This window comes from Dendropsophus ebraccatus, chromosome 2 (assembly GCF_027789765.1).
Source record: "Dendropsophus ebraccatus isolate aDenEbr1 chromosome 2, aDenEbr1.pat, whole genome shotgun sequence".
NCBI classification, from domain to species: Eukaryota; Metazoa; Chordata; class Amphibia; order Anura; family Hylidae; genus Dendropsophus; species Dendropsophus ebraccatus.
This window is the reverse complement of record NC_091455.1, coordinates 55,624,992-55,639,715: the sequence shown is the minus strand read 5'-3', so window position 1 is coordinate 55,639,715 and position 14,724 is coordinate 55,624,992. Positions and strand designations below refer to the sequence as shown.

The following is a 14,724-nucleotide window of genomic DNA, read 5'->3' as shown; positions in this document are numbered from 1 at the left end:
CTCAGCATACTGCCACACCCCCTGTAATGCCCCTCTGTATACTGCCACACCCCCGTAATGCCCCTCTGCATACTGCCACACCCCCTGTAATTCCCCCCCCCCCCCCCGCATACTGCCACACCCCCCGTAATGCCCCTCTGCATACTGCCACACCCCCTGTAATGCCCCCTCCCCGTCCCTTTGGCGCAGATGGGCCCGATGCGAATGAAATATGTGCAAATAGACCATTTGTGAATATTTTTACGCCAATCGGGCCCATCGGCAACAAAAAAAAAAGGATTTTAGCCTTTTAATAACTCCCCCCTGGTGTTTTTACCCAGATAAGGCACATCAGGATGTCGTCACTCAGTGAGTGTATAGATGGCTAGGTGTATGCTGGAGCTACCTGATGTGTGATCTCCCCATTATCAGTCCACAGTCAGTCCAACTGCTACAATACTGCATGGACATTAATAAATCAGCATTACGTGGCCACTGGAGACGTGATACTAGCCACATGACATCTGAGGCCAACATTTAGGGTATGTGCACACTGCGGAATCCCGGCGTATCACCCGCCACGGATTCCGCAGCTCGCATAGGCTTTGCCAGATTCCGCCAGAAGAAATGCCATGGAAGACAAGAGGCCTTTTTTTTATTTTTTAAGCAATTGTAGTTTCACAGCAGCTGGAGCGCCACAGGTTCAACACCTTATTAGCGTGCTTTTCACTTTTCTTTGGCGGTATGTGTGCACTGACCATCAGGGGCATAGACCTACCAAACAAGATCCACGATTAAAAGTACAGCCAAATTTTTTATTAAAGTATCGTAGTGCCCTTCAAAAGTAACATGTCACTTCTTTCGGCGGATAGCGGAAAACGCCGGCCCATAGAATGGGGTCTATGGAGCCGGGGGAAAGGCGCGCGGACATACTGCAGAATTCCGCGAGAATTCCGTAGTATGAACCCACCCTGAGTGTTTTGTTCCAACAAACTGCCTACAGAGGACTGACCTGCAATCAGACACTGGCTGCTTATGCACAGGATTGTATTTCGATGTTATGTTGGGGGCCTGGTGGGCATGTTGCTTCACCTCCTCCATAAATGAATTAAAAAAAAAAAAACCACTGACAGCTGAACAAGCGGGAGGCCGGGCAGTATTGATTATTCATCGAGGAAAGAAGGAGTGGTGGTATCACCCGGGTGCTGACAGATTCCCTTTAAAGGGGTATTCCACTCAAACTTCTTGTATGTTGCTGCCCATAGGGGACTAACAATTCCTTCCATACTTATCTATTCAGTCTCCATCCCCCAGTTCTCAGCTGCTTTCTGCTGGAGACAAATCTGCACAAGCCTCCATCTCCCCCCTCCCTTCTAAGAGGTAAAAACAAGTCCCTGACTGGCGCAGTTATCAGCAATTTTGTAATGCTGGGAGGGATAGTCAGTGTCTTCATTAGAAACTAGACCTCAGAATATCCCTCACAGGATTACAAAAAAGCTACAATGTTGCAGATAAAGCCAGTCAGGGACTTTTTTACATCAGCCATCTTAGAAGGGAGTGGGAAAGACAGACTCACAGATTTGTTTTCAGCAGAAAGCAGCAGCTCAGAACTGGGGGAAGGAGACTGGATAAGTGTGTAATGAATTGTTAGTCCCCCCCACCATGGGCAGCAACATATCAAGTCAGCTATTAGTGGAATATCCCATTAGGTGTTTTAATTGGTGCTGGTCTTACTGCCAAAAACCCACCAGCTATAGTTTTGTAGAACTTTCTGGAGTGAGTTATGGTAGGTGTTGTGAGGGAAGTCATGCTCTCATTCCACTAAACTTATCAGAATGCAGACAAGTCTTTAACTTCACCCCCAATATTCCTTCATCTCAGTCTGTAGTCAGCAAATTTCACACTGACAATTTGTCACAAAAGTTCTCTTTACCACTTAATCTGAACACAACCAAAAAACAAAAAGCTCTTACAATCAGGCCAACTAAAAAATAAAAAGTGGAGACTGCTCCCGTCGGTATATTTACTGTCTCAGATCTGGGAAGAAGTTTTAAAAATAAAAAGGGGGTTGAGTTTTTCGCCAATTTGGTATACTATAAATTTGGATGAATTTAATCAGTTAAACATTTTAGCGGAACATAAAGCGGGTATAAACCAAATAAGTGATTTATTTGTGAATGGGAGAGATAAAAACCTGGCAAGTGTTGGAGGAAAAAACTGTATCAGACAATGGCTGGTTAGAATACTGTAACCTCTAACATGCATATATTACAACTAAAAGATATTTATGGTACAGGAGACCACAGCTACAATAAAATTGTTATTTACAGAGGAAAAAAGAAAGGGATTACCAATATACAGGAGTCTGAGGTGAAATATGAAGGTATGCAGGTAAAGTCATAGAAAATGGGAGGAAGAGTTGGGGAAAATGACAGACCATCAATGGATGTTTGTATTAAAAAACATGTCACAAATTAATAATCATAGAATAAAATTTAATTTGGTTAATAGCATTTAATAAACCCGTCTTTTGCATAGGATAAGGAAGAGTCGCCTAATTATATGAGATGTGGTAGAGAGCCAGCAGGATGGCCGCATATGCTATGGTCTTGCCCTGAACTGCAGTTACTTGGAGTGTAGTAAGGGAAATCCATTCCTCCTTAAATATCAGTATCCCTCTGGATCCAAAGATTATAATTTTAGGGGAGGCTTCTAGTCTTATATGCAATAGGAAAAAAAGGCTCGGTTGAGTAAATTGCTTTTTATCGCTAGACTGCAAATTGTAAAGTGGATGTCTGAGAAGGCCCCAAATATCAATGAGTGGAAGCAATGTGAACTTTATGAAAGCTATGAATTGGAAAAGGTATATAATTATTTAAGGTGTGTTTTTTTTTTATTTTCCCCAGCTCTGTCCAGGGGGGAGGATATCATTGGAGAAATGGAAATATTGTAAAATGTTTTGTGATTTGTTGAATTTTCTAGATAAAATAAAAAATCTGAACACAACCAAGAGACATTTTATTCAAGATCTTTTATTCAGGAAGTGTCTCATTTATGCATCAGCAATGGTGACCTCCACTTCTACACCAGGCTCAATACTGATGGAGGTGATCTGCTTGACAATCTCGGAGGGACTGTGCAGGTCGATCAGACGCTTGTGGATACGCATCTGGAAGCGGTCCCATGTCTTGGATCCCTCACCACAGGGGGTTTTTCTTGTTGTGATGCGCAGAGTCTGAAAAACAGAAGCAGTGTTATTGAAGTATTTAACCCTAAATGACCCAACGTCTATGAACACTGGTCTAATAAAGGGGACAGTCACAGCAGGGATGCACTGCAGCAGTCGTTTCTCTAATGCACAATGCTGTTTGCTGAGAAGTTTTAGTGGAGCGGTGGACAGAAGCAAGGATACATACCCATAGGCTCAGTAAGCACAGATCTAGCAGATCAGCACTTTCTTACATAAGTAGTCAGGCTGTCTAATATTTACTTAGATATTGTATTGTTCATAATGTATATGGTACCTGGTGTGAGTATATACTGTACAGTGCAATATGATATGAACTACCTATCATTTTGATGAGTTTGTTTTACTAGAGGTGGGTAGCATGGGGATCTTGTCTGTCAGACACAAGTTATGATTTTATATTTTGTCATTTTTCCCATTTAAAAGGGAGTCTAAGAACCCAGGCCTTACCACTGGTGCTGACAGTGCTGTACATGGCAGTCCCCTTGTGAGCATGTTTTTTGGTAATTTGTCTTGAGTGGATTTTGCACAGTCTGGGGTCTAATGGTGCGTTTACACAGACAGATTTATCTGACAGATTTTGGAAGCCAAAGCCAGGAATGGATTTGAAAAGAGGATAGATCCCAGTCTTTCCTTTATGACCTGATCCCTGTTTATAGTCTGTTCCTGGTTTTGGCTTCAAAGATCTGTCAGATAAATCTGTCTGTGTAAACGCAGCATAACTGACCTCACTACTCCCTCTTATAGTCGTTTACACAGATTTATCTGACTGATCTTTGAAGCCAAAGCCAGGAACAGACTAAACAGGAACAGGTCATAAAGGAACAGCAGAGATTTATCCTCTTCAAATCCATTCCTGGCTTTGGATTTAAAAATCTGTCAGATTTTTGGGTAAAAAGTCTAAACCAAGATGTACTGGGGCTGTGGTCTAGGGGTAACTCCCCTGTCTAGAGATCTGCCAGCAGTTCATTCTTTGGCTCAAATGCTCTGATGGAAATATAGGTCTTTAATATTCGTAAGGCTATGTTCACTCAGTATTTTGCAAACAAAACCAGGAGTGGATTGAACACACAAAGGCCATGTTAAAAAAAAAAACTGTTGAAATTAAGTGAATGGCTGCCAAATAATGGCCAATTGCAATTACTTTAAAACAGGAGTTTTGAAATAATGGCAGTTATATGCAATGAAATGGTGTCAATCCACTTAATTTCAACAGTGTGTGAACATAGCCTTTTTGTGTTCAATCTACTCTTCAATTTCCATCAGGGGATTTGAACCAAAATATGAACTGCTGGCCGGTCTGTAGACAGGCAAGTTCATCTAAACCACAGCTTCAATACATTTGGGCTCAAAGATTCAACTTTATGCAAGTGTTTCTTTCAGACAGTCTACAGAAGACCAAGCTGCAATCAGACAATGGCAGAGAGGTGAGCAAGCAGGAGGCCAGGCAGCATTGATTGTTCATGAAGAGGGAGGAGGAAGGAGTGGTGAGGCAGCCAGACTGTCACAAGCCACCCTCTGACACTTCATTACAGTAGGAGACCTGAGATTGCATAATCTACAGCACAGACCAATTACCAAAAAGGACCATGCTCACTAGGGGACTGCCAGCACCCGGGTAGGGCCCAGAAGATTACAGATTCCAAGTCAGGTTCAAATTAGTCTATTTTTAATGTGAGAAAGAAAAAAAATCATGTTGAAAATCACATTTTAAATAATTTGAACCAGATTTGGAATTCTTTGCACTTTTAAAAATGATACAATAATGAGACAAATATAAACAACTTTCAGTTCCATCATGGAAATAGAACCAAAGAAAACTGTTGCTGGTCTCTAGACAGGTGATTTACCCCTAGAGCACAGCTCCAAACAGAGGAAGCAGTGGTGAGGTGTGCCAGAGAGGCAAACACAGCCACAACTCCTTACTGACTCTTCATTACAGGAGACTAGGGGACTGCCAGCTAAAGCAAACTTTCTGGTAAGGCCTGATTGCTCAGATTCCCCTTAATTTGATCCTGCTGGACAACACATTTCTGCAGTTTCTTACTGCATTAGGATATACAGCAGAGCTGGGAGATGAGTTGGCAGTTAAAGCTATAGTATGCCTTACCTTGGTGGGCATTCGGACAGGTCCCTTGACCTTCAGGTTCTTCTCCTTTGCTCCTCGGATCAGATCAGCACAGACTAAAAGACAAAGTACAAGCCATTAAAAACCCTCACGACATTACCTGCATGTATGTCACTAAATATGCAGACAAATCTGCTCACAGGTCAGCTCAGAATAGCGTAAAAGTCAATCACTTTAAATCATTAAATAGATATCATCCTCATTGCCAACCAGTGCAGATTCTGTGTATATGTATATTCAGTAAGCCAGTGGATGAAGGGCAAACACTCCCAGTAAATAACCATAAAGCACATTAGTGTCAAAACATCATGACACCAAAGTGTTTGAGGTTTGGACCTGGCACATTTTAGCAGCTTGGTATATGGCACATTATGGCTAAAGCCATATGTGACAAGCTTCACTACATCCGGAATGTATCACTACTAAATACATCCCTAGAGCTCCATTCACATACAGGATGGGGAGTAGATCTGATGCTGTGTTCTGTCATTTAGTCACAATGATATCTGAAACATTAAGTCTGGTGCAGATGTACATGGGTAAGGCCCCCAAGCCATATTCTGGAATACACTACAACCACCACCAAGTTCAGTACTGCATCAAGCAACTTACCCTTTTCCAATGATTTCACGTTGCGACTTGTGAGTGTAATTCTGATGCGATGAATGGCCACTTCCTGCTCAACAGGGGCTTTGCCTGTATCTTTAAATGCCTGGAGAGAAGAACACTAGTCAGGAAGTACAGATCACTGGGCATATCAAAAGCTTGAATAAAGTTCTTTAGGCCAGAGATTTAGGTGAGGGCAGGGAGGCATCCCCCATGCACAACTACATCCACACAAGGATACAGCACTAAATGCACCACTACACCAACAGGTATCTGACAGATTTTTACAGCCAAAGCCAGGAATAGATATGTTCATGTCTTCCCCTTATGAACTGTTGACAGTCCATTCCTGGCTTTGGCTGCAAAAACCTGTCAGAAACCTGTTGCATTACAACACATTAGTATAGACAAGTTGTGTCATGGCAGACAGAATGAGAGGAGCTGGGCAATACACCCACCAAGGGGCAAACTAAGCCAGGCTGACAGTGTGGGGAGCAGAGAGGAGGCCAGCAGGGAGGGTACAGCAGTCAGGGCTAGGCCATGGTCCTCCAGGATAACAGCAGTGCTCCTCAGTCTGTGGCTCGCCAGCTGTTAGACATCCCAGCAGTGAGCTGACCGGGCATGCTGGGAGTTGTAGTCTCACAACTGGAGAGACAGGTTGGGGCTAACTTATCTGCTGGAACATAAGGACTGTAAGAGGTGAAGCGGATCTCCCCTATATGACAGACCACCAGTGACACACAGCTGCACACGCTACAGGATAAGCAGACAGTATACACCTAGTGGGGTGCCCGCATGGGCTCGCCCGGTCCGGAACCGCAGCACACTCACCATGTCTGATCACCTTCCTGACCGACTTATTCGTGTACTATGAGAGCGAACAGCGGTGAGCCAGGAGCAGGCGCTCAGCAGCGTGCGGACACCACAGCGGCGCGACTCAAAGAGGCCGAACACGCCCGCCCGCCAGCTATTTATACCGCCCAGGCTCCCGGCCTACCGGATGTGCGTCATCGCTGCGGGACACGGCGGCAGGTTCCGCCATCTTTAATCAGGGCGTGCGTCCCTCACTTCAGTATAGCGGTGCTACTGCACATCACGTGGATACGTAGAGACTATTCTTCAATATTATTTTGTCTTGTGCTTTATCTACTAGGTCCCTGCATTTACTAGCTGTCTGTTGTAGTTTACACTCGGTTGCTTAAAGCTTCGCCCTTAAATTATGTGACCACGCCCATTTTAGGTTTTCTTGTTGTTTGTTTTTTTTGTGGTGGACATGTGTATACATCTATTAAGAAAACATGATGGATATGTATGTGGCCGTAAACTCTAAAATGCGCTTCACTAGCAGTTGTAAAACTCCTCAGCATACCCAGACAGAATGGATTGTGGGCCTCACATGCTCATCATAATCTATTCATTCTATGTGGGGACTACCAGAGATAGCTAAAAACATCTCCCATAGAAAGCGGATGGAGCGGTAATGCGCATGTTTGACCACCACTCCATTGTGATGGGCAAATACTGTTCTACAGATTCCGCAGGTCCCTGCAGTCAGTCCTGCCACAGTCAGACACATAACTGGTCCTGGAGGTCAGGGATAAGTTCTAATTATGGGACAATCCCATATCCTGGTCCTGACTTCACAGGAACATCTTGAGAACAGGGAGGAACCTCCATTGCACTAAAGTAAGAAGAGCCTAGTCACACATACACTCTGACTGTCCATTAATTGTCTATGGACCTGACAAATGATAGCTAACACATCCATTATCTTGTAATAGGCAACAGGTGTGTGCCCATTGTGCCATCTAAGGAGATTAACTGCGGGGGAATCCCTAGGGCATTGTCTAAGGGTGGTCCAAGTGGTCCTGAACAGCTAGCCTAATAGGCCAAGAGTGTGTGAGGCACCGAGAGACCACGCAGAGACGTGTCCAGGTACTGTCTGAAATTTTGAGCCAACAGCATAAGGGTATGATCAGGAAGAGGCAAACAGATGGATAGGACAGCACAGGTTCAGTCAGGCCATAGGCGAACTGGGATTAAAGTGACTTTGTACCCACAATCTGTCCCCCCCAAACCACTTGTACCTTTGGATAGCTGCTTTTATTCCAAGATCTGCCCTGTGGTCCGTTCAGCAGGTGATGCAGTTATTGTCCTAAAAAAAACTTTAAAATTTGAAGCCCTTGCCAAACAGGAGTATCTGTGCCCTAACTTTGCACCACCCCTCCGTCGCTCCTCCCCTCCCTCTTCATCATTAGGAATGCCACTGAAACATTTTCTCCATGCTAAACATTGCTCAGGTCCTTAACGATCCAGCCCATGTGCCGGGCTGCCACAGGTGGGGAATAAGAGGCAATCTGCCTGGAGCATTCCTAATGATGAGGAGGGTGGGGAGGAGGGACAGAGAGGTTGTGCAAAGTTAGGGCACAGATACTCCACTATGGCACGGGGCTTCAAGTTTAAAGATATTTTTTTAGGACAATAACTGCATCACCTGCCGAACGGACCGCAGGACAGATCTTGGATAAAAAGCAGCTATCCGAAGGCACAAGCGGTTTGGGGGGCTCAGATTGTGGGTACAGAGTCGCTTTAAGCTCACAATGTGGGACACTGAGCACAAAGCACATTTACTACAATACTGATACTGTACTTTTTCAAGTAAAGGGGTTTTCCAGGAATAAAAAATATATAATTTCTTTACATTTCTTTCATAAAGCTATATAACTATTAAAGAACATGTACTTTTTTTTTACATTGACATTCAGCAGGGCTGACTTTCTGTTAACTAAATGAATGCATCATTACTTGTCAGATCCTTCCTGGCATGTCCCCCCTCCCTTCTTCCCTAGCTCTATCTGCATATTTCTTCATGCACAGCGTGAATCTCTGCCCTATCTAAGATATCAGGAGAGCAGTGATATAGTAGGTTTGCAGTAGGAGAGCAATGATATAGTAGGTTAGCAGGAGGAGAGCAGTGATATAGTACACTGCTCCCCCACTTATAAGCGGTAACTGGGAAAAAAAACCCTCAAAAGCCATATTACACGCTACAGTGGGAGACAGAGGACTGATCTATTGCTGCACATGTGAACAGCCATATTAGAGGGGAAATAAAAAGCAAGATGGCTGACAATCCATTCATGCCACTTCCACACACGTCTAAAATAATGGTATATGCTCCATTATATAAGCACAAAAAAATGCTGGAGTGCTTCTTTTGTTATCGTGTGTTTCACATGAGGCAAATAAAAGTTAGATTTTAGAAACCATTCCTGTTTGAGGTTACATTTATAGTTCAGTGTTTTTCATAAAGCCAAAATGTTTTAAAATCTGTGTCATCTCTGTGATATTTGCGTCTGCTACAAAAGGAAACAAGCTACTGTAGGTGATTATCCTTGAAGTGTGGCGATTCCATCATTTTTGCCAGAGCTTGTCCATTTTGGATATAGTTACCGTGTAAGATTTAAAAATCTGCACAAAAGTATGGGAGAGATATAGGCTGGTGGAAAATGTGGCTTTAAAAGAAAATATAGTAAAATTCTGGATTAAATATCTAAACGTAATTAAAATAGCTTCTCATGTAGAATTCCAGCTATACTGCATTTGCCACATTTTATCAATTAGTCCTGAACGACTGGCAGTTCAAATGAAAATAAATGAAGTAACGGATATATAAAAAATAATCTGGCTATAATTAGCCTCAAAATACTGGTCTTTAAATAAAGTGCGCCTCTAAAGAAATTTTAATAAAATCTCTCCTGTTAAAATCAAGACTTTATGTATATGAATACATATAATGAACACCACATGCCTGATCATGTACACTACCTGACAAAATTAAAAGAGCGGGTTGCGACATCCATATTAGAGCATTGATTTCAATAGGTTCCATCTACTTGTGTTTCTCCAAAAATAAGAAAGGGTCTTATATTATTTTTTTCTCTGGGAAAAAAAAGCACTAGGGCTTATAGTTGGGGTAGGTCCTATTTTATCCAATGAACAACAATCCCTTTCTTCTACTCCATGGAGTAGCTTTTTCTTTTTTAACTCATGTTGTCTGGGGGTAAAAGTGTACCATACCTATATCGTATACCAGTTAGGGCTGTATTACAATGCTAGATCGGCACTCGCTTACCAAGCCTATACATGTGCATGAGGGCTGCACAGACATCGTAAGCAATGTCCGTGCAGCCCTTGCTTTTTACATAGAAAATAACGTTTATACCTACCCATGCTCCCTAGTGCCCTTTAGCCTTTTCCCAGCATTCTTTGCTCACCACAACCGCCACTGACACTTCCAGCCCCAGCTCTTTAGTGACAGGCTGCTCAACCAATCACTGATCGAGACAAGACAGTCCTGTGGCCAGTGATTTGGTGAGCGGCCTGTCACTGAAGATCTGGGACCAGAAGTGTCAGCAGCGTCTGAGGTGAGCAGAAAATGTGGGGATAACGCTGCAGGACATTAGGGGAGCATGGACAGGTAAGTATAACATTTATTATTATATTCGTCAATTATGATTTTACTTTACAGAAAGTGGGTGAGCAGGGTACTTGTCGAGAACGGTTGGGAGCTACAGTATGCCTATTCTCGGTCTCTTTGACGTCATGTGATATAACCTAGTGCTAAAGGCGCTGACTAGAACAAGGACTTATTTGAGTAGGCTTAAAATATAAGGCTTCAAAATCAAGCTAGGGAGAAACAAGGTATATGTATACAGTGCTTTGTGTTTGCCGCATGGATAATAGGGCTAGCTAGTAGGTCAGTTACACACCAACTGTCCAGTGTGCCCGTTATAGGAGAAACTACAATCCCTGGGTACAGTATAAGTGCATAGTACAGCCCCTTAGTGGACATACCTGCACAATACAGGGTTTAATGGGAAGGTATCGCCTAAATTTTCTTTATTTTTGCTGATTTGAGCTAAATACTGAAACATTCGTTATCAGAGCCATAAAGATATGAACTGACACTACTCCGTCTACATCGCTCCCGATGAATACTACCCGCAGGAAACGCGTTGGACTGTCCACAGAACTGGTAACAATTGCTGAAGCACTACTGAATTATAGTAAACCCTGCATTACATACCTTTATGAGATGGACGCATCACTGTCTGCTTAGGAATGTGCATTAAGGAATCTGTAGTCCTTCTAACACAGAGACTGAACATATACCTGATCTGTTGGGCTCGTAACTAACCATTTCTTGGTACAGTACAGCACCCTGTGTGGTGCATATCTACTCATGCAGTATCTCACCTATTTAAGCATAAGTTTTCATTTTACCACGTTTGTGTGCTGGTTGTATTATGGTAGTATTCCACGAGCCGATGAAGGCCCGATAACTGAAACGAGCGCCGATCTGCTAGATTGGCACTCGTTTACTGGGCTTATTACACAGCCTGATTAACGAATAAAAGGGCTGCAGGGACGTTGTTACCGATGTTCTTGCAGCCCTTGCTTTTACTTTATACATTACCTATCCAGGCTGCAGGGCTCCTCTTGCGGTCTTCTCCCCAGGTCCCGCGCGCTCCAGCTTTAGAACGGCCTGTATCAGCTGACAGGCCGCTCAGCCAATCACTGGCCGTGGCAGACTCGGCCTGTGATAGGCTGAGCGGCCTGTCAGCTCAGACAGGCCGCTCTGAAGCTGGAGCGCGCGGGACCTGGGGAGAAGACCGCAAGAGGAGCCCTGCAGCCTGGATAGGTAATGTAAATTTTCAGTCGCCGTGCGCGCACCGCTATTACACATAGCGATGCATGGTCGGCGCCCAACAATTATAGGTTCAAACCTATATTAACGATCGTTGTCATCGGCTGATAGTTGTAATCGGGACCATTATCATTCCGTGTAATAGTAACCTTAGTGTAGTCACCTTATGTGTCCTTCTTTGGTCATCCAAAAAGTTAGGAGGTATGTGCTGGTTACAGGGCCCGTCTCTGTCATATCACATCTACAACTACCTCTAATCTCTGAGCTTTTATTTAGTGTTCCTACTGCCCTAAGCATAAGCTACTTGCTTGGTTACTTCTGCTAAAGCACATCGCCAGTCATTATAGGGTGTATACATCTGATCAGCTCTATACTGTGAGCTGTGAACAATGTCATATAGAAAGTTCCATAAAAGAAGGGCCTGCTGCCTGGATCAGTGCCATCTTGAGGACCTTACGCTTGATTACTTCACTCTCCCCTACCCTTTTTGTTGTTATTGTCTGTAAATCAGGTAAATGTATAAATGTCTAAACTATGATATACTGGTATTACCCTCTAAGACCAGGGGAGGGGCAGCTCTCCACCCATGGCTACTTCAAGGTTTCCCCCACAGTGGGTTTTTCCTTGCCTGAGTGCTGGAGGGTGACTGCCATTTTTTCAGTGTCATATTATTTTAAGTAAAATTGTGACCATTTGACACATGATTACAATGTGTTGTGTTGTTTGCCTTCTTTGGTTTCATTTATTTTGTTTGAGAGTAGGGGGACCATCACATATTGCTGAGTCATAAAACCAGACATCTTCCCGCCAAAGAAATACCCCTTCTGTTCTATCTTTGGCAGGGAAACGGCAGATATTTTTCTATGAGCCCACCCCCATAACTAGAACTTCAAGGAAAGAATCACGGCTTAGAGCCCATTTGCTTTAATACCTGCATGGACAGTGACAGGCTGGGTTCACACTACGTATATTTCAGTCAGTATTGCAACCAAAACCAGGAGTGGATTAAAAACACAGAAAGGATCTGTTCACACAATGTTGAAATTGAGTGGATGGCCGCCATATAACAGTAAATAACTGCCATTATTTAAATATAACAGCCGTTGTTCTAAAATAACAGCAAATATTTGCCATTAAATGGTGGCCATCAACTCAATTTCAACATTGTGTGAACAGATCCTTTCTGTTTTTAATCCACTCCTAGTTTTGGTTGCAATACTGACTGCCTGAATGTGTATGTATGTTTTATAGTATTGGAGCAACTGTAATTTACATTTATTGTAGCATCACATCTCATTCAGGTCTATAAAAAGTGTGACCCTGCTTTCCCAGGTGCCTGAACATGTGAACCATGATCAATTGTTCCCATTGCTAAAAAAAAACCCACTGACCACCTTCACTGTGTTACCAAATGAAGAACTGTCTGTGCCTTCTCTAGATGTCTGTATTACAGATCACTGCTAGCATCTAGTTAGTTAGTATAGGTTATAATACAAAGCAATATAACATTATTAAAGCAATATATTAATAACTTTGTCTCCAGAGTACCTTTTTAAAAAGGATTTAAAAGACAACTTCAGTGCTTAATTTGTTTTCCTTAACCCCTTCATGACACAGGGTGTACATGTGAGCCCTGGCGACGGTAGAAGCGTTCAGAGAGAGGCCGCGCTATCTGCAGCCCAGGACCGTGGCAATTAGCGGGCACCCCCCCGATCACTGTGCCCACTAATTAGACATTTAAATGCAGCTGACAAAGTTGACAGCTGTATTCAAAAAGCTGTTTTCTCCATGGCTGGTGGTCTTGTGTGTGTGTGGGGGGGATCATACCCCCAACCCCCCGAGACGCAATCGCGGAGGAGCGGTTCCCACATCTGAGCCAGCTGGGGGTCTGCGCCATAATGGTTCCTGGCTGCAGCAAGCCACAGCAATAGATCTATACTGCATAGATCTCAATAAGAGATTAGTGTAGGAACACTAGAAGTCCACCAGGGGAACTTTCAAAAAAGTTTTACACACTTAATAGAAGTTTTTTATTAATAAAAAATCCCCTTTCCTATAAAAGTCTGAATCACCCCCTTTTCTCCATTTTATAAATGGGGGTATTGCCGGGTGCATAATCGCCCGAACTATTAAATTATCATATTCCTGATCTCGCATGGTAACTGGGGTAAGCACAAAAACCCACCAAACTGCAAAATTGCTCATTTTTTGTCACATCAAATCCAGAAAAATTGTAATAAAAACTCTATCAGATGGTACATTAAACACTACGGAAAGGCGACAGATAAACCTTTGCGCAGTCCACAGCTTGCATCCACCCGTGCGCGTCTCTGCTCGGGTCACAGACTCCATTCTATGCACGGGCGGATTCAATCGTCAGTCCAAAGAATGGACAGGTTCATTCTTTGGATGGAGGGTGGAATCCACCCGTGCATAGAATGGAGTCTATGACATGGGCAGAGACGCGCGCCCACCACAGGGGGGGGGGGGGGGGGGTGAGCTGCGGAATGCGTGACGGGTTATCGGTCGCCTTCCGTAGTGCGCACATACCCTCTGAGAGTATTCTATGTCCAACGTATTTTTTTATTCAGCATGGAAACAAAGAAGTAGGTTTTGGGGCTGAGCGGCACAAATTTAGTTCCCTTTATTGTGCCAGCTAAATTAGGCAGTTGAGTTCAGGAAAGAGGAAATTTAAAAGATATAGGGGTCTGTAAATAACGTGTTTCCTCCAGAGAGAATAATGTTTCCTTAGGTCAAGACTAAGGTCAGTAAAAGGTCACTAAAAGGAAGCATGCGTTAGTCTCTGACATGCCGACTTCAGGAACGTCATATAATATACAAAGCAGGGGTTCAGACAGACAACTGTAACAGCAAGAACTAGACACAAAGCAATGGAAAATGCATTATAATGTATAAGACTGCATGTGTCACACTGATTGTATAGTACATGTCTATAGTAACATAGTAAACGTGATGTGTGTTCCCATGGCCTCTATGATCCCTGGGAATGTATAATTGATACCACATTTTTAGGAAAAACTACACTGAAAGCGC

At 43.3% G+C, this 14,724-nt stretch overlaps 1 protein-coding gene and 1 non-coding gene across 2 annotated transcripts; both read right to left on the bottom strand.

Annotated features, from left to right (window-relative positions):
* Positions 1-2,995: 2,995 nt before the first annotated feature.
* On the bottom strand, positions 2,996-6,913 carry RPS20 (ribosomal protein S20). Its single transcript, XM_069957580.1, has 4 exons — positions 6,792-6,913; positions 5,967-6,066; positions 5,337-5,410; positions 2,996-3,214 (listed from the first exon to the last, which is right to left on the bottom strand). The coding sequence occupies exons 1-4, from the start codon at positions 6,792-6,794 to the stop codon at positions 3,032-3,034; spliced, it is 360 nt and encodes a 119-aa protein (XP_069813681.1). The 5' UTR covers positions 6,795-6,913; the 3' UTR covers positions 2,996-3,031.
* On the bottom strand, positions 5,496-5,562 carry LOC138785057 (small nucleolar RNA U54). Its single transcript, XR_011362040.1, has one exon. It is a non-coding gene; the product is annotated as a small nucleolar RNA U54 (small nucleolar RNA).
* Positions 6,914-14,724: the final 7,811 nt, after the last annotated feature.